Consider the following 23,929-nt stretch of genomic DNA (forward strand, 5'->3'; position numbering starts at 1 on the left):
TACGTGGCCCCATACGAGGACCTTCTAGCGGAAGCATTGGACGCCATGTCCCTCAACTGGAACAATTGGAGCAGGATTTATCTGTTCCCTCCATACAACCTGCTAATGAAGATCCTAAACAAGCTGAGATCTTTTCAAGGAACAGCAGCCCTATTGGCTCCCAAGTGGCCCCGGAGCAACTGGTTCCCTCTAGTATTGGAATTGCAGCCTAGGCTGATTCCCCTGACAGAACCAGTTCTGTCTCAACAAGTACAGAAGTCGACTGTCTTCGCTTCATTACAGAAAACCCAAGACCTTCATCTCATAATTTTCTCTCCTTAGCAGTAAGAAAGAGGTTTGGGATCTCGAAAGAGATTATAAACTTCTTAGAGGAATATAAGTCTAAATTTACCAGAAGGCAATATGAGTCATCTTGGAAGAAATGGGTAGCCTTCGTTAAGGCAAAGAAACCAAAGGAAATCTCAACAGATTTCTGCTTATCTTTCTTTATTCACCTTCATGAACAAGGTTTAGCAGCCAACACGATAACTACGTGTATATCTGCCTTGACTAGACCCTTGCTTTATGCTTTCCAAGTAGACTTTTCTAATGAAATTTTTAACAAATTCCCTAAGGTCTGTGCTAGGCTTAGGCCGGCAGCACCTCCAAGGACCATTTCCTGGTCCTTGGATAAGGTACTACATTTGGCTTCAAGTTTGAATAATGAAAATTGCTCTCTGAAAGATTTGACTCAAAAAGTTATTTTCTTGTTTGCTCTAGCTTCAGGGGCTAGAGTTAGTGAGATAGTGGCCCTTTCTAGGGAGGAGGTATATACATATTAGTGAAACGGGAGAACTGAATCTCTTTCCCGAACCAACGTTTCTTGCAAGGGTGTGAATGCTCCAGGTGACTTTCACAACCATTTTCCAGCAAGATGGGACCCACAGGAACTCGATATGATCTGTATCTGTCCTGTGGTGGCTGCACAACAGCTGGTTGTATACCTCAAGTTCCTTATTGGACAGGTAAAAGAAGGTTGAGGGTGCTATTACCTGGTTTTAGTCTGTGTGAATGAAAAGGTTTGACTGGCTCCTATTCTTTTCTTTATCCTCCCCTCTCTTGGGGAAAGCAGCATCTTATGTTCTCTGCATAAGCTGACCTCAAAATACTACAGGTAAACCATGCTCCCTTGTGTACCTAGTATTAAGCTAATACTGTCGCGTCCCCATACCCTGGCGAGGTGGTATTGGGAAAGTTTTGGTTACAACAGTTTTTCCCACAAAAAGACTTGGAATAACTTTACCTGGACAGTCACTCTTCCAAATATCTCAACGCACCCCTTGCGTAGGTCGCGGACCTTGCGTTGCAAGGTTTTAGTGAGGCACAGGGACTCCTTATTTTGAGTACTAACATACTCAGATAAGGAGCCCCCCGGGTAAAGCCAAAAGCCAGATTGGCAGGGACGTCCACCCCTCCTAATGGGTGAGTGACCCCTAAATAGATAGTGTTGGTTTGTATTCCAGTTACAGAACAAATGACATTCGTATATAATGTGTATTTTTCCTAACGATACTAACTTTAGCTATTCATACAAACTTGCCCACCAGCCCTATCCCCCTTTAAGTCCTACCTCCAAGCAAAGTGAGCTAATTCACCGGTTTGGGAGTGGTATAGGTAGTTAAGCCTCGCTAAATTTTGATGGCTCGTCATTTCAGCTTCGCAGAAAGTAACACCCCTAAATAAATAACTAAAATTTGTATCTTTAGGAAAAAATAGGAATTATCTACGAATTTGTCATTTCAAATCGATCCACCATATCTTGTCCTTCAGCCTCATTTTAATAATGCAGGGATGGTATAGAGCTTATCTGAATCCATGTCTCATATTGGCCTTGGGATGACATTGCTGCCTACAACATGTACTTCCCTAACCATTTAGGAAGAATACAATAATTTTTTTATTATCCAAGATCCTTGATCAGGTTTTCAGTCAAAACTCATTCTGGCCTGGGACCTATCAGCCTTGGCAGCACTATCTCAAAATGCAGAGAATGTTACAGGAGTTATTATTTATTTGCTAATTTTCTATGAATAGGAGTCTGTTAACACTTGATATGTTTTACCTCATACTATTGTACTGTTAGTATACCCATTAGTCTTTGGGTATCTTTACCTTCGCCCTGTGTTGGCTGCCTTAAACAGGCTGCAAAAATATTTCAAACAGTCATTCCACCTTGCATGAAAGAAATTTTTCTTGTAAGAAGAAATTGCATTTTTTCAAGTTTTGTATTTTTCATAGATATAGAAAACCAGTTTTTATTATAATTCCGCCTTCCTCACTCCTTATTCCATGATGCTGAAAGAAAAGGTTATGTAAAGCACTCACCTGTCTCCTGCCAGTATACTGTATTGTTGCCAAGCTTCAATAAAGGTTTTCAAAGCTCATGCTGGCAGTACTCCCAACTTGAAGACTGGTTTGGATTAAAGAATTTTGATTACTTTTAAAAATTTTATATTTCAGTATATTCCTAATTGATCATTGTTGGACGTACCGTGCTGAAGAAGCCAGAAGTTACTTGGTAGATGTTCCTGGTCTTTTAGAAAGAATGATGGCACTCATGGATATTCCAAGTGATGAGAATACAAGAGATGAACAAATTGAGAAAGTCTTAAAAGAAATGTGGAAATTTAATATGACCTACACTCTCAGTAAGTACTGTGCCTAGTGATGTAAAAATATGTCTGAATTTCAAAATGTAGTCTTGCATGTACTCATACAGTGTTACTATTCCAATTGATCTTTGGTGAATAAAGATAGTTCAGTATTTATGCCTAACAATTTAAGCTTACCTAATAGTTGATTGGAAGTAGTGACTGGCTGTTAATAGTGTGGCCAAGCAACCAATAATTGTTCCGCAACTAGAATACAAACCTACGCTATTTATAGGGGTATTACCTTTGGCGAAGAGGAAAGGACGATCCATTAAAATTTAGCGAGAGTGACTGCTAGTTAGCGGGGAGATGGGGGGGGGGGGTAGCTAACTACCCCTCTCACTCACACACCTGTGACTGTGCTTCACTTTGCTTTTAGCTTGGATGGAGAACGGTTGTTGCGGCTCTTCCTCCTCGCATTTTTGGACTGCCATTAATCTTTTTTGCTTTCTCTTTCCAGTGTTGTGTGTGTTTTAGCGCCTTCCCTGCGATCATGCGTACCTGCCCTGGTCCTGAGGGCCACACCTGCGGTACTTTTATGTCTGCCAAGGACACTGAGCCTCAAAGCCTTTGCCCAGTCTGCAGGGGCCAATGGTATTGTGAGTCTAATAAGTAATGAATACCGGGAATGGTCTGCCTTCCAGTGGGAAAGGTTTGGGCGCCGGCGTGAGAAGAAGTCTAAGCGGGACTCTTCTCAACCTTCCTTCGAAGCTCATGTTCGTTCGGTCTCCTCAGGGGGACTATCGAGCAGTAGTGCAGTAGCTTAACTCCTGGACAACCTCAATCCATGAGAGACAGTGTCTCTTTCCCTAGCGAAGCCGCCCCACCTCTCCCCCCAGGAGGTCCTTGTCACTTTCTCCCTTGTTACAGGTTTGGCCGTCCTTGGGGTTACCGGTTCACCCTCTAAGGAGGCTCTGCTGTAGCTGCTGCACCAGGGTGCTGTTTTGCAGCGTTCTCCGACTTTGGAGGTAGATTCTTTGGCCCTCTTTGATGTATTGATGTCAGAGGACTCGTCTGCTGCCCTACCAGCTGACATTCCTGCCTCTTCTGCCATTGCCAAAGACTGCGTTTTCCCCCTTGCTGACCATCCTTTTTTGGGGGGAGGAGCAAAGTCCGAGGCATGTCTCTCCTGCGAGTGTTTTTCCCTTCTGAGTGAGTTCACTCATAGAGACTCGTCTTCGAAGGACTGTTACTGATGTCGACGGTCAGCTTGGTGATCAACTGGCCCCCATGGGGCGTCTTCATGGTCGTAGAATCTGCCATGCTCGCCCACCTCTTTGCCTTAGAGGTGCTCCTTCACCAACGCCTCTTTGGCTTGTCGGCTTCGTCTTCGCAGCCTTCCTCAGAGGAGGAGCCCTCTCGTCTGACTTCTCCTGGTTCCCGACCTTTACCTGTCTTCGGACCTTCTGCTGCCAACTCTGCTGCTCGTCATCGAACTTTGGTTTGTGACTAACTGCCGTAGGATGCCTCGCGATTCCCTTCGAAGGTTATTCTCCCTTTTGCAGGGCACATCCCGTCACCTGACCACCGACCAGCTGCTCGTCAGCCTTTGTCTCGCCGATCCCCTACTTGGTGACCTCCTGCTCTCAGTCTTCGGGTTCCCGACATCCTACTACTCGTCGATCACCAGCTAGTCAATCGCCTGCTTGTCACGATGATCCTGATCATCGTCCTCCCACCGACCGTCCCTGCAATATATAGAGGTTTTTGTCTTAAGAAAACTTTTGTTTGTATGTTATAAAAAAAATATTTTATTTTTCATATACTGTACAGTGTCTTGTAGCGCTCAAGTCTCTCCCCCCCAAAAAATGTCTTAATCTGTTATTATTCCTTTTCTGGTATTGACAGCAGCCCCCTACACTCAGTAGGGAGTGTAAGGGAAGTTTATTCTTCAGAGTACTGTATGTACAGTATATAGAAAAGAATGAGTACATCCATCTCTGGAATCCAATGTATCACAAAACAAGATTATTTCGTTTTGATAGAAATAAATGATGCATTGCTCAAAATGGGTGAAACGGGAGAAAGTGAAGATATAAACTCAAGTTTCAAGGCTCAACTAGAAGGTGTTGTCATTAGCGAAGTTTTGACATCAGGCACGGATCTTCGTCAGTATTCTCAGTCAGTTGAAAAAGAGCTTCGACAGTTGGAAAACTTGAGTATCCAAGATTACATCAACAAGGCTCAAGATACTGCTACTCTACATCACCAGATCACAGAATGTGATTCGATACTGGAACTTAGTGATGGACAGTTTTTTCAAATGTTTGCCCCAGAACCCAGTGAACATAAAGTGGCATAGAACAGTTTTTCTTGCAGAGGTAGCCAAACTTTTTAAGTGTTCAATTCCTAAATCCAGTGGATTGTTCATACAGATTATGAACCACAGTGTTGCGGGGTTCTCCGTTAAGCTTGAAGTTTGTTTTTGTCATAGTCAGGAATAAATCTACATGATCCACTTGAGTATGTTTCTAGTCTGCCTTGGGGAAGACAGTTATAAGCAAGATTGCCGGAATCTTTTAGTTTTGTCACATGAATTGCAATCCTTGTTTTATAAACTCTTTGATCGTGAGGCAAGCTACTGGTGTTTGCCTTTGTTTATACTTGTACTGTATTGCAACACTTATGAGTGTCCCACATGTGAATAGTTTTTGTAATTTGTGGAGCTGGAGTGTAAAGGGATGCTAATTTTACCTTTAATTGATTATTCTAATTGACAAAACAGTGTTAATGTATTCCTAACAGTTTTTTTTCCCCTTACAAATAAATATTTTTTGCTTGTTTTTTTTGTGAATACAGCATTTCATTTCAGATCCTTTCACCATGATGTCCTGTTCTCAGCCACTGTTTTTTTTTTTTTTTTTTAAATCCTTCCAAGTTATTTATGATTTATCTTCCAACACTGTCTGGTTATCAGTACAAACAATTGGTCCCGTTCACCTAATGTTCTTATATTTTTACTTATGATCAGCAAGCTAAAGGCAAGACAAGCAAAGGGGGAAGTCAGGTTTTAGCTGGGTCCCCTTGCCTTGTATAAATCAAGGGGTGGTGCCCAGTGCTCCATTCTCTTGACCTGTTACCTAGATTTTTGGGTATTCCACTGTTGTATATTTGTTGTGTAGTGAACGTGGGTTGTGGTCGGCATTTGGACACTAGGCAGTTCGGGTGCTACCTCTGGCCACAGTCCGCAAACCACTACATCATTTTTGGTGCCCAGACCCGGGAAACACCAACCTTTAGTAGGGATGACATCGTCACCCAGTAAACGCCGAAAGGCTAAGAAGAGCCTGAGCCGGGATGTGACGAGTCTTATCCTGATTGTCAGTGACCTGGCAACTCAGGTCAAGTCCCTGACACTTCAAGTGGCGGCCCTGAAGAACGTTGAGCCGTCACCAATGTGCCACGTTGCCACTGGGGTCACAACCACAGTGACCACCAGTGCTCCATCTACGTCCCCTGCTCGGCCAAATTACAACGGTCTGGCAATCCCAGTGACTGGAGCAGAACCTCTGGTTGAAGGTCTCCAGCCCCCTCCAGGGTTCACACTGTTACTCCCCCCTGTACCAGGCTTCTGGGAGGCTTCTACTGTGAGTGGACTGCTCGCTTCATCGCCTGTTCCAGCAACTAACCCCGTTAGTCCACCAGAGCCTGCAGCCAGTAGACTAGTGGAGCAGTTCCTGGACAATCCAGCTGAAGCCAGTAGGCCAGAAAGGGCTCCAGCAGCTACCGATGAGGCAGTTCTTCCCCAGAGAGGGGCTATCCCAAAAAGGAAATGCCAGGCCAAAGACACCACCAGACCAACCATACCTGAAATGACCATCATCACAGGAGTCTACCAGTGAATATTCTGGTAGTGACACTTCCAGCTCCTGTCTCAGTGTCACCTCAGATGACACTGTCTCCACCAACCATGTCCAGTCCCTCCAGACAGAACGCAGTCTGTCTGATCTGCTTAAGGTCCTCGACTCCAGGAGGAACCCCAAGCCTGGAATCTTCCAGCTGGAAACTGGCCAGAGTTTTGCCCGATTCCGGAGGGATTTCAGGGCCTACTCTGCGAGTAAGTATACCGCAGGAAGCTCTGGCCGGTGGACTGTTTATCTCGGGAAGTTTTTTAAAGGGAGAAATCCAGGAGGCGTTCTCGGCCGTGGGTGGTCCCGAGATCTCATACCCCGACATGAAGGAACGCCTCCTCGACTGGTGTCGAGAAGCCCGAGAGAGGTGTGATGCCGGTAGGAAGGCCCGGTTCAGCAGTGCCACCTGTGGCAAGGGCGAACTGCTGAAAGTATACGCCGTCCGGTTGGCCTCCCTGTACAGGTCGGCCTTTCCTCGCCGTAGTTTGGACCGGAGGGAGCTTAGGCGGAAGCTCCTCAAAACTGTTCCGAGCAAAGCTGCGAGTTGGCTGGAACAGTCTCTGGCCACCATTAATGTCTCCGCTGGCCGTCAGGCCACTAGGCAGGATGTTTTACACCTGTTGAGTGTTCTCGACGAGGCATCCCATCAGCGAAGCCAGAAGGCAGAGGATTTGGCCATCAGTTGTGTGGGACAGTCATGGCATGGCTCATATGCCCACAGGGTTGCCATGGCTGCCCTCAGCCGTTCACCTGGACCTGACAGAGCGTATTTACGCACTCCTCCTCGACCTGTCCCCAAACCTGCACCTGTGGAAATGAGCCTGCCACCATCGCGCACCCCAGTTAGGTCTCCTCCATTCCAGAGAAGGTACTGTGCATGGTGCCGAAAATCAGGGCACCTTATGGACGAGTGTCGCAGGCGCCTCAACCTGTGCCTACGCTGTGGCTCGGCAAACCATTATGTCGCACAGTGTGGACAACAGGAGCCGCCTATAAGTAGATCACCCGTTCAGAAGACAACCAATTACCGCAGCCCTGGGAGGGAGACTACTTCTGTCCAGACTCCTTTAAGGTGGAGAGCAGTACCGGTGAGTGCTACTCCGGCCCTGTCGTCCTATTCTGGATCGACCAGTAGCCGAGCGACCCGAAGTGGGAGCGAGTCCAGTGCTCTGTCTCGGACTGTGCAGAAGAAGAAGAGGAGCAAGAAGGTAAAGCCCAGGAAGTCCAGAACTGAGGAGTATCATAGGGCTTTAAACACCAGGCCTACGATGTAGGAGATGGGGCTTCATCGAAGGAGGGTGTGAGTGCTAGGGTGCCTGCTCCTAGTATTCCGGTGGCAGCCTTGGAAATCTCGATTTCCAAGGTTACCCCTCAACCTGAAAAGGTCATTGCACCTCCAATAGCTCTTACAGGATTGGCCTGTGATAACCTGTCCTCGACGCGGTCCAGAGCTTCTCCAACTGACTTCTACAGGGAGGAAGCAGGAACTGAGGCTGTATTGAAAACCCTTCGTAGGGTTAACCTGGCGCAGTTGGCTCCTGTACCACTCGTGGTTGTCCCAGTGACCATGTCTGAGTTTCCATCGGGAGCGTTGGATGCCCTCATTGACTCCGGAGCTGAGGTCAACCTCTTGTCATCGAGAGAAGTACAGGATTACCAGCTGCAGACGGTACCCAACAACATTGGTCTGAAGGGTTTAGGGCAAACAGGACATAAGACCTTAGGTACTGTACTGTTGACCCCTATGCTGCAGGGAATGACATTCGCCCCGAGTGTGTCCCATGCAGTGCCTTCAGGGCCTATGGCTGAGCACATAGTGCTTGGTTACAGTACGTGAGAGCAAATGGGGTTATAGTTGACGGAGCCCGAAATCGGCTGAGCATTGGCAGTACTCTCCAAGAGCCTCTTTGGGAGTATCACGTCCTGATACGTGGAGCCTGTTGCCAGCAAGTGCGTTACGCACTTGAGGTTCATGCAGCCGATTCAATGATTATTGCCAGTATTGAGCCAGTACTTGTTCCAGTTACTATTAACTTTCCTAAGGGACTTGACACGTCTTCTAGGTGCCCTGCTTGTCCGACCAACTGTTGGCCGGAAATGTATTATGATGGCGACATCATAACCCCTGGTCTGTCAAGGAAAGTTACAGCAATCCCTAGCATCCTTGAACTGAAAAACAGAAAAGCCTCAGTTTTAATCAAGGGTTCATCTGAAGAAACTGCCAATATCAAGAAGAGCAATCTCTTGGGGAAGGTGTTCACCATGGCAGTGGTGGATGTTCCTCTATCCTGCCTAATAGCACAGGAGTGTGACCTGACTTCTGAACCGAGCGTATTGGAAGAGATAGACAATCTGTCTATCTCCAACGCATTGGACTCTTCTCAGAAGGACCAGTTTTGTCAAATGCTTCAGCGTCACCTTCCAGTCATCAGTACTGGTGATGATGACGTGGGAGAGTGCTCAAGCACACCAATACGCATCCACCTGTATGACGAGACGCCCATTTATCAGAGAGTTCGATGGTTTGCCAAACCTGTCGCTGACGCCATCGAGGAACAGTGCAAGGAGTTGCATGAACTGGGTATTATTGAACCTAGCATCTCTCCATGGTCTTCACCCATTGTTCCAGTCCGAAAAAAGGACAATAGTATACGGTTGTGTGTGGACTACTGTAGACTGAATAAGGTGACTGTCTCTGATAAGTTCCCGATGCCTAACATGGCCGATTCCGTATTTGGACTTCAAGGAGTCAAATACTTTACAACCCTTGACCTGGTTTGTGGATACTAGCAGTCACCGTTGGCAGAGGACAGTAAAGAATACACGGCTTTTTCTACCGCCTTTGGACACTGGCAGTTCAGACGCTTATCGTTTGGACTGAAAAATGCACCTGCAGTGTTCCAGAGAGAAATGCAGAGTATTCTCCAAGAGTTCCCGAAAGCCAAGGTGGTTGTCTACATTGATGATATCTTGATACTTGGGTCTTCTTTCCAGGAACACCTGAAACTGGTAGAACAAGTTTTGGCTACTCTCCAGAAGCATGGACTCAAGATAAAACTTGGGGAAATGTTCTTGGGTTCAAGCCGAGGTCCATTATCTTGGTCATCTGGTTTGACGTTCCGGGATGCGTAAGCTACTAGAATACATCCAGAAAGTGGAGGACTTCCCTAAACCGACCACTGTGCGTGAGCTACGGGGATTTCTGGGACTGGTAAACTTCCAACGGAAGTTTATCGCCAGGTGCTCACAGATAGCCAAACCATTATCTGCGAAGACTGGAGGACGAAAATCCCAAGGGACTCGGAACCTGAAGTGGACTGCAGAAATGGATGGTGCCTTTGTGCACTTGAAGGAACTGATCAAGGAGGACATTGTTGTCATACCCTGACTACTCAGCTGATGCAAAACCGTTGGAGTTCTTTGTTGATGCTTCGGGGGAGGGTGCTGGTGCTTGTCTGTGCCAGGAGTCCTTGGAGCATCCAGGGGAGCATCGGGTGATAGCATACGACTCCATGACTTTTCTTGACTGCGAGACCCGTTACTCTACCATTGAGCGTGAGTTGGCTGCTCTGCGGTGGGGAGTGAAAACCTTCAGGGCCTTCCTCTATGGTCAGTTCTTCGTGATTCATTCTGATCACCGTCCCCTGATGTACCTTCATGACATGAAGATTGTGGACAGTCGTCTAGCACGGACACTGGAGGACCTGTCCAAATTTAACTTTATTGTTAACTACTGTCCAGGTGATCAGAATGCCGCAGCTGACTGGTTATCCGGCTGGCCCGCATTAACTGACTGTCGGTTTGCTACTGAACCCAGCACTCCCAAGCTGCCTACTGGACTGTCCTTGTATAAGGAGGTTCAGGGTGGTCCAGATTCTCTCATAGAATCCTTGGAGCTAGTCGTGAACTGCTGGACGGAAAGGTCAGGTGTCGCACCCGACTCTCGGCTGAAGGGAGCCAAGCTCCGGAATGCCTTAGTTCAGCAGTTTCTGAAAAACGCCAGTCGACTAGGCTTCATACTGGACAAGACCAGCAGGAACAGGATCAAGGCAATGCATTTTTCAGGTACAGTCCCAGCTCTGGAGTTGCACTTGGCAGCATTTAAGCTATTGAACCTCGAAATTTGGGTCCATTGAGGTCCCACTTGTCTCGTAGTCTATTGTGATCCATCCGTGACCAAGCCTCAGTGTGTGCATCTTCAGTGTCTATCTGGAGTGCATTTTAACCCTCTGATCGAGCTCCGCAATTACGTCCCTCCAACTGACGTGATTCTGGGCCATAAGGCTGAGGTAAAATCTCGTGTGCCTGATGCTGAGGGCTTGGTCACTGATGATCAGGAAGCGCCGGAGGATAGTCCTGTAATCCAGTACGTAACAGAAAAGGCACCTTGTCAGTCCAGTTGTACCCATGTGTCTCAACACTCGGCCGTAGGTATAGTAATAACACAGGAGACCTTATTTTGTGCTCTTGTTGATACAGGAGCCCAGGTTTGTCTTGTAAGCGAGTCTGTACTGAGCCAACTTGGCATAGAGTACCAGGTACTGTCTGGAGAACAGCTAGAGGGGTTGAATGGTTCCTGCACAAGCATTCTAGGCTGTGCGCAGTTAGAGGTGAAGTTTCCTTCCGGGTGGAGGCTACCGCTGTTTAATTATGCCGTGGTAGCTGCCAATGACATAAACTTTTGTTTTATTCTTGGTAGAAATCTATTGGACCCAGCCTACCTGACACTGGATTCACCCCGAGAACAGTTGGTGTATGACCATACTACTATCGTTACTTATTAGGGTCAAACAAGCAACAACATATAATGACTTCAGTCCTTCACAAAATTACTAATTACCAGATTTGTTAAGAGAACTCAAGACCATTTCTCTACATTAGGAATTCATTGCGTTGTGTTACAAAGATAAATGGTCATGCTATATTCTATTGAGTTTTTGCCCCAATTATTACTTACTTGGTTTCATATGAAGTTCTTACCGAGTTCGGATTACAATAGGCACGGGTAACCCACGATACCACATATAAATATTTGATTTTACCCAGTCACGGAATCCCACGCACAGATATGCATATCCCTAGCGAATTATCCCATCCAAGGTAACTAAATATGACATGATACTCATCCAAACTTCGGTTGATTAATTCATCCACTTCATTAAATGCTGGGAAGGAACGGCTTCGTTAATCAAATGAAATTCTCTTCATCCTGATTAAGTCCACTGAAGACTACACTACAAACGTTGAGACTTGAGAAGTGATAGACAACTACTGTGGCCGTTAGCTCTGTTGCCTTTGTCGTAAAAATAATGCGTTCGCTCTCTCTCCCAAAGTCACGACTTCCGCTTCGTTCGCTCACGACAAAAGAAAACAGCAAAACGAACGAAACCAACTATTCAACGCAAACCGAACGAAACTATTCAAACAACTTACATCGCATTGTTAACCACTTATACAACTATTCACAAGACAATATTCCTTGGTAACAACGCTTATTACAATTAAATATAAACAAAACCTTCATTTGTACATAAACCTGCACATTTCCACTCAACGCAAAAAGAACATTTTCCATATACAATATGAACATAGAAATTCAATAACAGTTGATTTCCCATGTCGTTATTGTAAGTAACGACATACTCTGTATTCCCCGCCACAAAATTTATAATATACAAGTATTTACAACAGTCCCTTTTGAATAAAATCTTTTCTAGTTTCTGCAGCCACCCGAGCAGCCTTCCTGGATGGTCGGGTACTCACTTCAGGAATTTTGGCAGGATCAGGAATCTCAACTTCTTGCCATAACTCTAACGGGTACAACTTCACAATGGGACGCATGATCTGGCCATGGGAGATTTTGAGGGTAGCTACCCTAATTACATTGTCAGACCCCACATGCAAATGAATCCCCTGACCCAACTTCCATTTGTTTCTTGGCCCTTCATCATGTACGAGGACGACATCTCCTATTTTGGGCCAAGAATTATGTTGGACTCCAATTCGATGTGTCTCTCTTAACGAAATCAAATATTCATGTTCCCATCTTTTCCATAGCTGATCACACAATTTGGATATGTAAAGGAATCTCCTTTCTACATTTTCAGTTTTACTATACAATGGGTCTTCAGATACCTCATCCCAATTAATAGTTTCCTTGGGAAAGGATCTTAATTTCCTACTCAAGATCAGGTGATTGGGAGTTAAAATCTCCTTTTGATCAAGGTCCCCCGAGGTGTAGCTTAGTGGCCTGTCATTTATGATGGATTCCAATTCCATCAAAATGCAGGATAATTCATCATAACTGAGAAGAGCTCGACCAATTACCTTCTTCATACAGGTTTTCAATAGTCCGATCAATCTCTCCCAGATTGCACCAAACCAAGGTGCTCTTGCTGGTATAAATTTCCACTTACACTCTATTTTCTCCAGATGGTTTTGAAAAAGGGGGCTCTCTGCCATTGTTTTCAGATATTCAGATGCTACTACAAAAGTAGTGGCGTTGTCACTCAACATTAGTGAAGGAAAGCCTTTACGGCTGCTAAACTTCCGGAAGGCCAAGAGGAATGAGTCAGTGGACTGATTTCTGACTACTTCCAGATGTATACCCCTAGTGATCGGGCATGTGAATAGTATGACATACACCTTCTCCGGATTTTGCTTCCCTTCCTTTATCCATAACGCCCCGGTGTAATCCACCCCAATAACGCTAAAAGGTTGTTTCCGTTGTACCCGGAATTCCGGCAATGGGGGCATTATATTAGTTTTATATGGTTTTCCTTGAACTTTCTTACAGATCACGCAATGATGTAACACGCTCTTGACCAGTTGTCGCAGCTGTTGAATCCAGAACTCCTGTCTTACACTAGCTACAGTAGCGTTCACCCCCATGTGCGCTTGCATCACATGATGTCGTCTTATTAACAACTTACTCAGAACACAACCCTTTGGCAGTAAAGTAGGAAATTTGACTTCTTCAGGCAGTGTTGCATGTTCCAACCTGCCTCTACATCTCATTACATTATTATTCAAAAACAAATTCAACTGGCGAATTAATGTCAATTTTGGGTTTGTTTCCTCCCTTTTCAGGGCTTTATATTCTTCTGGAAAGTACTCTCTTTGCACGAGAACAATTGTTTTTACCTTTCCTTCTTGTAACTCTTCCAGAGTCAAACTACCAGTTTTTCTGTCATTGGTTGCTAGTCTGCAATTCTTTACAAATCGCATTATCCAAGCTATGGTCTTAAAGACCTTGTCAGCTCTGCTGAATCTTTCCCAATCCAGCAGGCATGTTGCCTCTATGTCCCCTACAACATTGACCACAATGTCCTGTTCACCTTGTATATGTGTACACCCAACCCATGACCTATCAATTGGCAGAGTGTGATTTTTTAACCAAGGGGGTCCCTCCCACCAAAAGGAGTTCTTTGCTAACACCTTAGCACTCTTTCCCCGTGTCAACCAATCACTGGGGTTTTCTGACGACGGTACGTAAGACAGGACTGACCCCGGAATCAAAGAGTTAATCTCAATTACTCTGTTTCTCACAAACACAGGCAGAACATTACTGGACATAATCCAGCTAAGGGCGACTTTACTGTCTGACCAGACATATAATTGTTTAAACTCCTTCTCATCAAAGGAGTCAATAATAAATTTTGTCATTCTTGCTCCTAGCAACAATGCCATTAGTTCCAATTTCGGAATTGTCAATTCCTTAATGGGCGCCACTCGGCCCTTTGCTAAAATTATATTAGAGCTTTCACCACTTGCTCTATAGGCCACACAACCGTATGAAGTTTTGCTAGCATCGCAGAATATGTGCAAGGTATCACCAGTTCCTAGGCTAGCACTCCTAGGAAAATATATTTTAAAACACTTCTCCAAGTCCTTGCGTATTTCACTCCATTCCTCTTGTAGCGGGTTGGCGAGTTGTTCGTCCCAATCCAGATGTTCCTTCCACAATTTCTGCAAAAATATCCTTGCTTTCATAGTAACAGGGAGAAGCAATCCCAATGGATCATATATTTGGGCAACGGTGCTGAGAATCTCTCTCTTTGTTTGACTTGATCTATTAATATGAGTTGGATTGATAGTTAAAACGTCTTTAATTATATCCCAATTCAATCCCAATACTTTATGAATTTGGTTTTGTTTGGCTTCAATTTGATTAGCAGCAGCAATAGTTTGTATAGACTCGCTATTGCTAACCCACTCCTTCAAATATAAGTGAGCCTGAGCAAATATTTTGTTGGCATTAAAATATAAATCCATCAACTCAGATTCACCATTAGCCGTAAATTGCAAATTATCTACGTACAAACCTTTCTTCAGTCTTTCCACTACATCCACTGTCTTGGACCGGGGTAACCACGAGACCACAGTGGACAAGTGATGCTTGATGGTTGCATTTAGAAGAAAAGGTGAGCATGTAGCTCCAAATAATACTACTCTAAATCTGTATACTATTAATTTACTATTGGGATCTGTTGGATTTTCCAACCATAAAAAACGCGTATAATTGCGATCTTCTTCACGTAACTGTACCATTAAAAATGCCTTCTCAATATGACTAATGCAAGCAAAGGTGTTAGTTCTAAATTGCAGCAGGACTCTGAGTAGATCAGCCGTTACGTGTGGTCCAGTCCATAGACAATCATTCAGGCTTAATCCATTTTTACCTTGTTTTGATGAGCAATCAAACACTATTCTTACTGGAGTAGTGGCACTGTCTTTAAGCACTCCATGATGTGCCAAGTAATGACAATCCACATCAGATTTATTATAGATTACCCTTTCAATGAATCCTCTATCTTCTTGCTCTTGCAAGATTTTCTGATAATGATCCAAGTAATCCACATCCTTCTGAAACTTGATGCTCTGCTGTCGAAGTCTACTCATGGCTAAACCAAAATTTGTCTTCAATCTGAATCTATTGGTTCTCCACGGCAACGCCACAACATACTGTTTATCAATTTCAGAATAGGTTATAGTGCTCTCAAAGTCCTTTAAGACCCTCTGGTCTTATTCTCGCAACTCACTTCAATCTATTCCCAGTCTATCCAAACTCCACAATGCGTCCAGATCAGTCTTGGGATTTTCATTATGAGTAGCTTCAATTCCTTCAGTTTGTACAGCTAGCTTCAAAATTGTCAACTGAGTTTCCTTAGTGGGGGGAGCACTACATGTGCCTGACACCACATAACCAAATATGGTCGGCAACAATATTAAATTTCTAACCCTTTTGAACCCTGGATGCAAAATATTATAAACATTATCAACCCCTATCAACAATTCAATAGTTGATTGATTCTCAACAGGCAAATCAAAATCTTTATCAGCCAAGCTGATCTTAGTTTTACATAACGACTTTAAACTTCTCTTAACGTCGAATTTCTTCGCATATTCTGGCAGCTCATCCACCACTATGCAGTCCATTATTATCAACTTGCCTTTATGCGGTATGGCGACGCTTATCAACTCGTATTCATGAACAGGTTTACTAGCTAGATAACCTCTCAAGGCAATCTTTTCAACTCCTTTGGACCTATATTGCAGTCTCTCTAGAGCCGATCTTTTAATAAATGTCCTCTCGGCACAAGTATCCAACAGCCCTCTAAGTCGTACCATTCGACCTTTCTTCCCTTTCAGAGGAATTGTTGCTGTTGGTAATATGGATTGCTTACCTGATTTATTTGGTTTCTCCTGCTCATTTACTGATAGTGTTCCCACTTGTACACCACTTTGTTTATTCTTGCTTTGCTTTGTTGTTCGGTCCCTATCACATAAGATGCGATGATGTCTCAAATTACAACCATTATTGCAACTTGATTTGTCACAATCCACACTAAAATGCTTCTTAGAAGCACACATAAAACATAACTGCAAAGCTCTGATACGATTCAACTTTTCATCTCTGGTTGCGTAAGTTTTGCACTGAGTCCACCAATGTTCTTTATCACAAAGAGCACATCTTGTGGATTGTTGATGACTGGACTTATTCACATTTCCCTTGGTTTTCGGTCTAACAGCTTGGGATTGATTTACCGTGAATGCAGATATTGATGACAGAGTTTCAGTTTTATTTACATCAGTTGAAACAAAAGTTCTTAGATTGCGAATCTCCTCTTCTAGGTATTTCCTAAAGGTGTCTAATACCAACCAATCGTCTCCACACCTACGCTTCACAGTCTCACTCATGCTTTGAGGCAATTTGGTATAGAGCAAAATAACAAAGTTCATTTAATTCCAGCCTTTCACTTTCCAGCGATCTTATTGAGCATTCAAAATTAGCTCTGAAAGTTTGCAATGATTCTGAATTGGCAGCAGGAGACCGCATTTCTAGCAATCTTCTCACCAGAACATGCTTAATTTCATCTCTCTTTCCATAAGTGGATAGGAGAAGAGCTACAGCTTGTGGATAATTGGCGGCCTCAAATTTAAATCCCGAGATTAATTTTGAAGCTTCTCCTGTGAGCGCACTTCGTAAATATGAAAACTTCTGAATTGGTTCCAAGTCTTTCCGCTGGTGTACTGACACCTCGTATAGTTCCCAGAAGGAATTCCATTCTAATATATCTCCAGAGTAATACGGAAGATCCAGTTTGGGTAATCTAATACTGGCTGTGGGTAGTGGCGGTGGTTGCGTTAGAGGATTTAGTAACTTCAAATTGTTAGTAATAGAGCTATTGAGTTTGCCGATATGTGTACGGACGTCTCTTGCATATTCAGCTTCATTTATCATTTCATCAGACATTTCTTCTTCTTTAACTAAATCCAAAATTTGTTCATCCAAAACAAGAACTTTGTTCAAATTATCTAAAATAGAATCCCTAAGGGAAGTTATAGCATCAATATCTGTTGAATCGATCACTTCGGTCATCTTCCCAATAAAACGTGTGATAACGGATTTATAACCGCCACGTCTACGCTTCAACGACTCCATTGTGACAAGACCAAACTCAAACAATACAAATACAATATATTCAAATTTTCAATAAATAATAAATATGCATCCAACTATAATAACTGGGTTCAAAAGTTTTAAATTAGCAAATTTTCACAAAGGTGACTCCTCACCCAATAATTTTCACGCAACTTAAACAATGAAAAGGAGAAATTTTATTATACGTGCGTAGTGGAATGTGCTGGCCCTGTCCCATACTTAACCCAGCCCTAAATCTGAAGGGGAAGGACCACGATCCTACACACCTTCTACCACCCTTTACTTTTCACATATTTGTTTGACTCAATGCATATACGTTGAGCCAACGCCTTGTAGCTTTTATGATTGAAATGAATCCCATCTCTGGCTACATCACCTTCTGATAATAAAGTAGGGATCACCCTAATTCTTGTATCTCGCTTTAATTTCCTGTTTAAACAGTTTTTTCTCTTTTGATAGTTTTCGGCAGAGGTTCTAGATGGTGTTTTACGTATTTCTATTAACATAACAAAAACCTCTGAATTATTGATTGTATGTAGACTCTCTACCAATCCTAGAATATTTTTGTGAACACTATTCACCAGGTTAGGGTTATCTCCTGGTACATCTAAGTCATTGCTACCTATGAACAAGATAGTGATACTAGGCCCATAGGTAGTAAGTTCGGTTATCAGGCCAGGTGTCATAAGGTTGGTTGTAATAGCCCCTGGTCTACCAAATGTCCTATATTCTAAGGGTTCAAATAATGGCGATCTACCACAAAAAAAAACAATTCTCCATGTGGGTGACATGAGAATGTCCCACAATAGCTACTTTACGTTTCATTATTAAATTGTTAAATGAGAGATATTCTAACAAGAGAAAATTTACATTAATTCAAAGTACAGTGAACCCTCGTTTATCGCGGTAGATAGGTTCCAGTCGCGGCCGCGATAGGTGAAAATCCGCGAAGTAGTGACACCATATTTACCTATTTATTCAACATGTATATTCAGACTTTTAAAACCTTCCCTTGTACGTAGTACTGTTAACAAACTACCCTTTAATGTACAGAACACTTAATGCATGTATTACAGTACCCTAAACTAAAACAGGCACAAATATTAAAGGTGATTTTATATCATGCATTTCCTAAACACGCTAAAAAGCACGATAAAAAATGGCAACCAATGTTTTGTTTACATTTATCTCTGATCATAATGAAGAAACAAACTGGAGGTAGAGCTTTGCTTATTACCCAGACATATTTCCCATACTTTTCCCTTAGAACTACATCACATCTTCCTACTTTAGATATATATATATATATATATATATATATATATATATATATATATATATATATATATATATATATATATATATATATGTGTGTGTGTGTGTGTGTGTGTATATATATATATATATATATATATATATATATATATATATATATATATATATATATATTTTATATGTATACACATATACATACCTACATATATACATAAATACATGCATACATATATATATATATATATATATATATATATATATATATATTACTGTATATATATGGGTTATGGAAAAAATCCGCGAAGTGGTGAATCCGCGATGGTCGAACCGCGAAGTAGCGAGGGTTCACTGTAAAGGAAAATAACAAAACCAAATTTAAGACTTAAGGCTAGCAGGACAAGGCCTTACTAATTTAATCAAACTTCATATTAGAAACCATTTTAATCAAGCCTGAAATGCCTCTAACCTACAAATAGCGCGAAAAAAAACTATTAACTGTTTCTTACGACACCACACAAAGAGAAAGGGTTAACCCTGTCTGGTTATGTAAGCAGGGTACCGCATACCAATTTAAAGAAACGCGCAAAAACAAAAGGATTCAACAAGGTTAGGGAGGGTAGGCATTAACAGCAAAACATCAACACAACATAGTTATTAGCAGGAAAACCCTGCGTAAATGTCCAATATAATCACCAACGGTATTAATCGTACATGTGACTAAACCAAAATATTATTATATGACCGGCGTTCAAACTTTAGAAATTATCGAAAAATCTCATAAATCCTGGTCACAGCACCAAATATCGTTACTTATTAGGGTCAAACAAGCAACAGCATATAATGACTTCAGTCATTCACAAAATTACTAATTACCAGATTCGTTAAGAGAACTCAAGACCCTTTCTCTACATTAGGAATTCATTGCGTTGTGTTACAAAGATAAACGGTCATACTATATTCAATTGAGCTTTTGCCCCAATTATTACTTACTTGGTTTCATATGAAGTTCTTACCGAGTTTGGATTACAATAGGCACGGGTAAACCACGATACCACATAAATATTTGATTTTACCCAGTCACGGAATCCCACACACAGATATGCATATCCCTAGCGAATTATCCCATCCAAGGTAACTAAATATTATATGATACTCATCCAAACTTTGGTTGATTAATTCATCCACTTCATTAAATGCTGGGAAGGAACGGCTTCGTTAATCAAATGAAATTCTCTTCATCCTGATTAAGTCCACTGAAGACTACACTACAAACGTTGAGACTTGAGAAGTGATAGACAGCAACTGTGGCCGTTAGCTCTGTTGCCTTTGTCGTAAAAATAATGCGTTCGCTCTCTCTCCCAAAGTCACGACTTCCGCTTCGTTCGCTCACGACAAAAGAAAACAACAAAACGAACGAAACCAACTATTCAACGTAAACCGAACAAAACTATTCAAACAACTTACATCGCATTGTTAACCACTTATACAACTATTCACAAGACATTATTCCTTGGTAACAATGCTTATTACAATTAAATATAAACAAAACCTTCATTTGTACAGAAACCTGCACATTTCCACTCAATGCAAAAAGAACATTTTCCATATACAATATGAACATAGAAATTCAATAACAATTGATTTCCCATGTCGTTATTGTAAGTAACGACAACAACAGTGGAATCTCTACATACGATTGTCCTAACATACGAATTTTCCAACATACGAAGTAAAATTCGACCAAATTTCTGTCTCAACATACGAAGTGTTGCTCCAACATACGAAGTAAACAATACGCTTACCCGTGGAATTTTCTCGAAAGCGTCCAGCGTCGTTTGTTGTTGACGCCGCTAGATGGCAGCACATCGGAGGGACGCCAATCGAGGGTCACCTTGATCAGTCCTCTCATCTCGTGCGCATCATGTGGTTGTCCTCTATTCGCTCAGTTATAACAGTTTTTTATCTTGCCTTTACACGTGTTTTTTTCTGTGTTCCGTAATCATGGGTTCTAAAAAGCTTAGTTTCGGTTCAGGAAGTAGTAGTAGTGGTGAGAAAAAGAGGAAGTCTATGCTTTCAATAGAAGTACTGTAAAGCAAGAAATGATAGAAAAGCATGAGCGAGGTGTACGTGTTAGCGATCTGGCTAAACAATATGGCCGGAATATGTCTACGATCTCGACGATCATAAAACAGAAGTCAGCCATTAAAGCAGTGAAACCTTCAAAGGGGATCACGATTATTTCCAAACGTCGTAGCCCTACCCTTGAAGAGATGGAACGACTTTTGTTAATATGGATCAAAGACAAGGAGATTGTTGGCGATACGATCACGGAAACGATCATTTGTGAGAAGGTCAGCGCTATCTACAGTGACTTGAAGGCGGCCCGCTCTCGGGGTGACGTAGGGGAGAGTTCAGCCGATCCTACGACGGAGGAATTCAAGGCGTCTCGAGGTTGGTTCGAGAAATTTATTAAACGGACCGGGATTCATTCAGTTGTTCGTCATGGAGAAGCTTCGAGTTCGGACACCAAGGCTGCTAAAGACTTTGTTAAAAAGTTCGAAAGCATCGTGGCAGAGGAAGGTTACGTAGAGCAGCAGGTGTTCAACTGTGATGAAACCGGTCTGTTTTGGAAAAAGATGCCTAGTCGAACGTACATTACCGCCGAAGAGAAGAAAATGCCTGGACATAAGCCAATGAAGGATCGGTTGACTCTTGCACTTTGTGCCAACGCCAGAGGGGACTGCAAAATTAAGCCGTTATTGGTTTATCATTCCGAAAACCCTAGGGCATTTAAAGCACATAGAATTAATAAAGACCTGCTACATGTTCTATGGCGTTCTAATTCTAAGGCTTGGGTTACTAGGCATATCTTTGTGGAATGGGTAAACGTAGTTTTTGGCCCTGCCGTCAAGAAGTATCTTCAGGAGAGGAATTTGCCTTTGAAGTGCTTGCTTTGTTTGGACAATGCACCCGCTCACCCCCCCGGACTCGAAGATGATATCATCGACGAATACAAATTCATCAAGGTGTTGTATCTTCCACCGAATACCACCCCTATCCTCCAGCCCATGGACCAGCAAGTCATCTACACCAAGCACTTATTTAAGCAGTGCTTTAATGTCATGCAAAGCACCAACTTAACTTTGCGTGAATTTTGGAGGAGCCACTTTAATATCGTGCACTGCTTAAAGATCATTGATCAGGCTTGAGAGGGAGTAACTCTTCGGACCCTGAATTCCACTTGGAAGAAGCTTTGGCCTGATGCTGTTGCTCCCAGAGATTTCGAAGGTTTTGGCCCCGAGAATGAACCTTTGGTTGCCGCCGAGGAAGACGTCGAAGAGATTGTATCCCCTGGGAAGTCCATGGGTCTGGAGGTGGATGAAGATGACATCACCGAACTCGTCGATGAGCATCACGAAGAGCTCACCACCGAGGAACTCAAGGAGCGGCAAGCCATGCAGCATGATGAGTTCCAAGTGCAGTTGAGTGAGTCGGAGGAGATCGAGGAGGTAGGCCAAATCTTAGGTACGGCGGAAATAAAACAGATGTTGGCATATCATCAACATGTTGATTTCATCGACAAGCATCACCCACCGAAACTTCAGGTTTGCTGTGTTGTTGCGCAGTTTGATGATGTTTGCTTAACGTATTTTAGAAAAATTCTCAAAAGCCGTACCAAGCAACTTTCACTTGATAGTTTATTTAAAAAATCTTTAAAACGGTCTAGTGATCATGATGAAAAGAAAGAAAGTGAAGCAAAGAAAAGGAAGACCGAATCGAGTGGAAGTGATGAAAATTAAAAATAAGAAAAGAAAAAATGTAAAAAAAAATATAAAATTATAAAAATTAAAAAAAAAAAGCTAAGTTAAGTTAAAGTTCACGTATTAGTGTAAGTTAGTGTAAGTTATTGTACCACGTTATCGTACAAAGTCACCGTCCCTACCACCTCGCTGATCATCCGTCTCCTCCTGCGTAGAAGTCCCTACACCTGCGCTGGCCTGTCGCTAAGGTAAAGTGTTACATTAAAACCCGTTTTTTATTTATTTCATTATTATTATTCTTTTTTTTCGTTTGTAATATGTATTTATTATACAGGTATTGTATTAATGTAATGTGTAATTATGTGTAGCCATTTATTAAGGATTTATTATGGGTTTTTAGGCTGAGGAACGAATTAAATAAATTACCATGTATTCTTATGGGAATATTTGCTCCAACATACTATCGTTTTAACATACGAAGCAGTTTCTGGAATGAATTAAGATCGTATGTAGAGGTATCACTGTACTGTTCTTCAGTTGTCTCCCAAGGTACTCTTAGTCTCCTCCCTGCATACCAAGACTACTGTTATGAAGGTAACTGATCCTGAATCTGATCGGGGAGTGTTCTCAGGAAATGCTCTTCTGTCTTTTAGTCAGGTGTCCAAGATCCAAGGAGATCATCGACAGATTCAATCTGTCATTAAGATGATCTACTCTGGGGTTCATGCATCTCGAGTTCCACGCTCTTATCTACCCTATAGGAGATGTTGGTCGGACCTGGAAGTACACCAGGGTTTGCTAGTGAAGCGGAATCCAGACGGCTCAGTAGTCCCAGTAGTCACCTTCAATGTCCTAATTGACCTAGTTGCAGAGACACACCTCCAGAATGCTCACTGGGGGATCGGAAAAATTATTGCAATGCTCCAGCGACTCGTCTGGCACAGATCTTTGATTAATGTAATCAGAGATATGTGCCAGATGTGTTGGGAATATCAGACTTGTAAGGTCTCAAGGGAGGTGGTTGCCCCGCCGACCTTGAAAATAGTGACCTCTTCTCCTTTTGAATTGGTTGCTATGGACCTTGTGAGTCTCCCAACAACCAGTACTAGTTTTATTGGGTGTCTGATGGTAGTAGCCCATTATTCCAAGTGGGTGACGGCAGTACCCATAAGGAATAAGAAGAGTAGTACGATATGCCAGGTGCTTGAAGACCGAGTTTTTCCGGTTATTCCTCGTGTTCCAGTCTGGATGTTGACTGATAACGACACTGAGTTTATTTCCCAGGAATTTACTGAGATGTTAGAATGGTACAATGCTGTACATGTGAAAAAAACTCCGTATAAACCCTCTAGTAATGGTGCCGTGGAACGGGTGAATCGTACCATTGGTGAGTTACTGAGGGTGATT

General features: G+C 42.7%; 1 protein-coding gene across 2 annotated transcripts in view; it reads left to right on the plus strand.

The window, feature by feature from the left end:
• TTLL12 (Tubulin tyrosine ligase-like 12) overlaps positions 1-23,929 on the plus strand; it is a 799,864-nt gene that overhangs the window by 134,125 nt on the left and 641,810 nt on the right. For both annotated transcript variants that reach the window (XM_068380043.1, XM_068380041.1), the window contains exon 3: positions 2,500-2,687. In XM_068380043.1, the coding sequence (XP_068236144.1) occupies positions 2,500-2,687 (188 nt within the window). The remainder of the gene's footprint in view (positions 1-2,499; positions 2,688-23,929) is intronic.

This window comes from Palaemon carinicauda, chromosome 9, assembly GCF_036898095.1.
Source record: "Palaemon carinicauda isolate YSFRI2023 chromosome 9, ASM3689809v2, whole genome shotgun sequence".
NCBI lineage: Eukaryota > Metazoa > Arthropoda > Malacostraca > Decapoda > Palaemonidae > Palaemon > Palaemon carinicauda.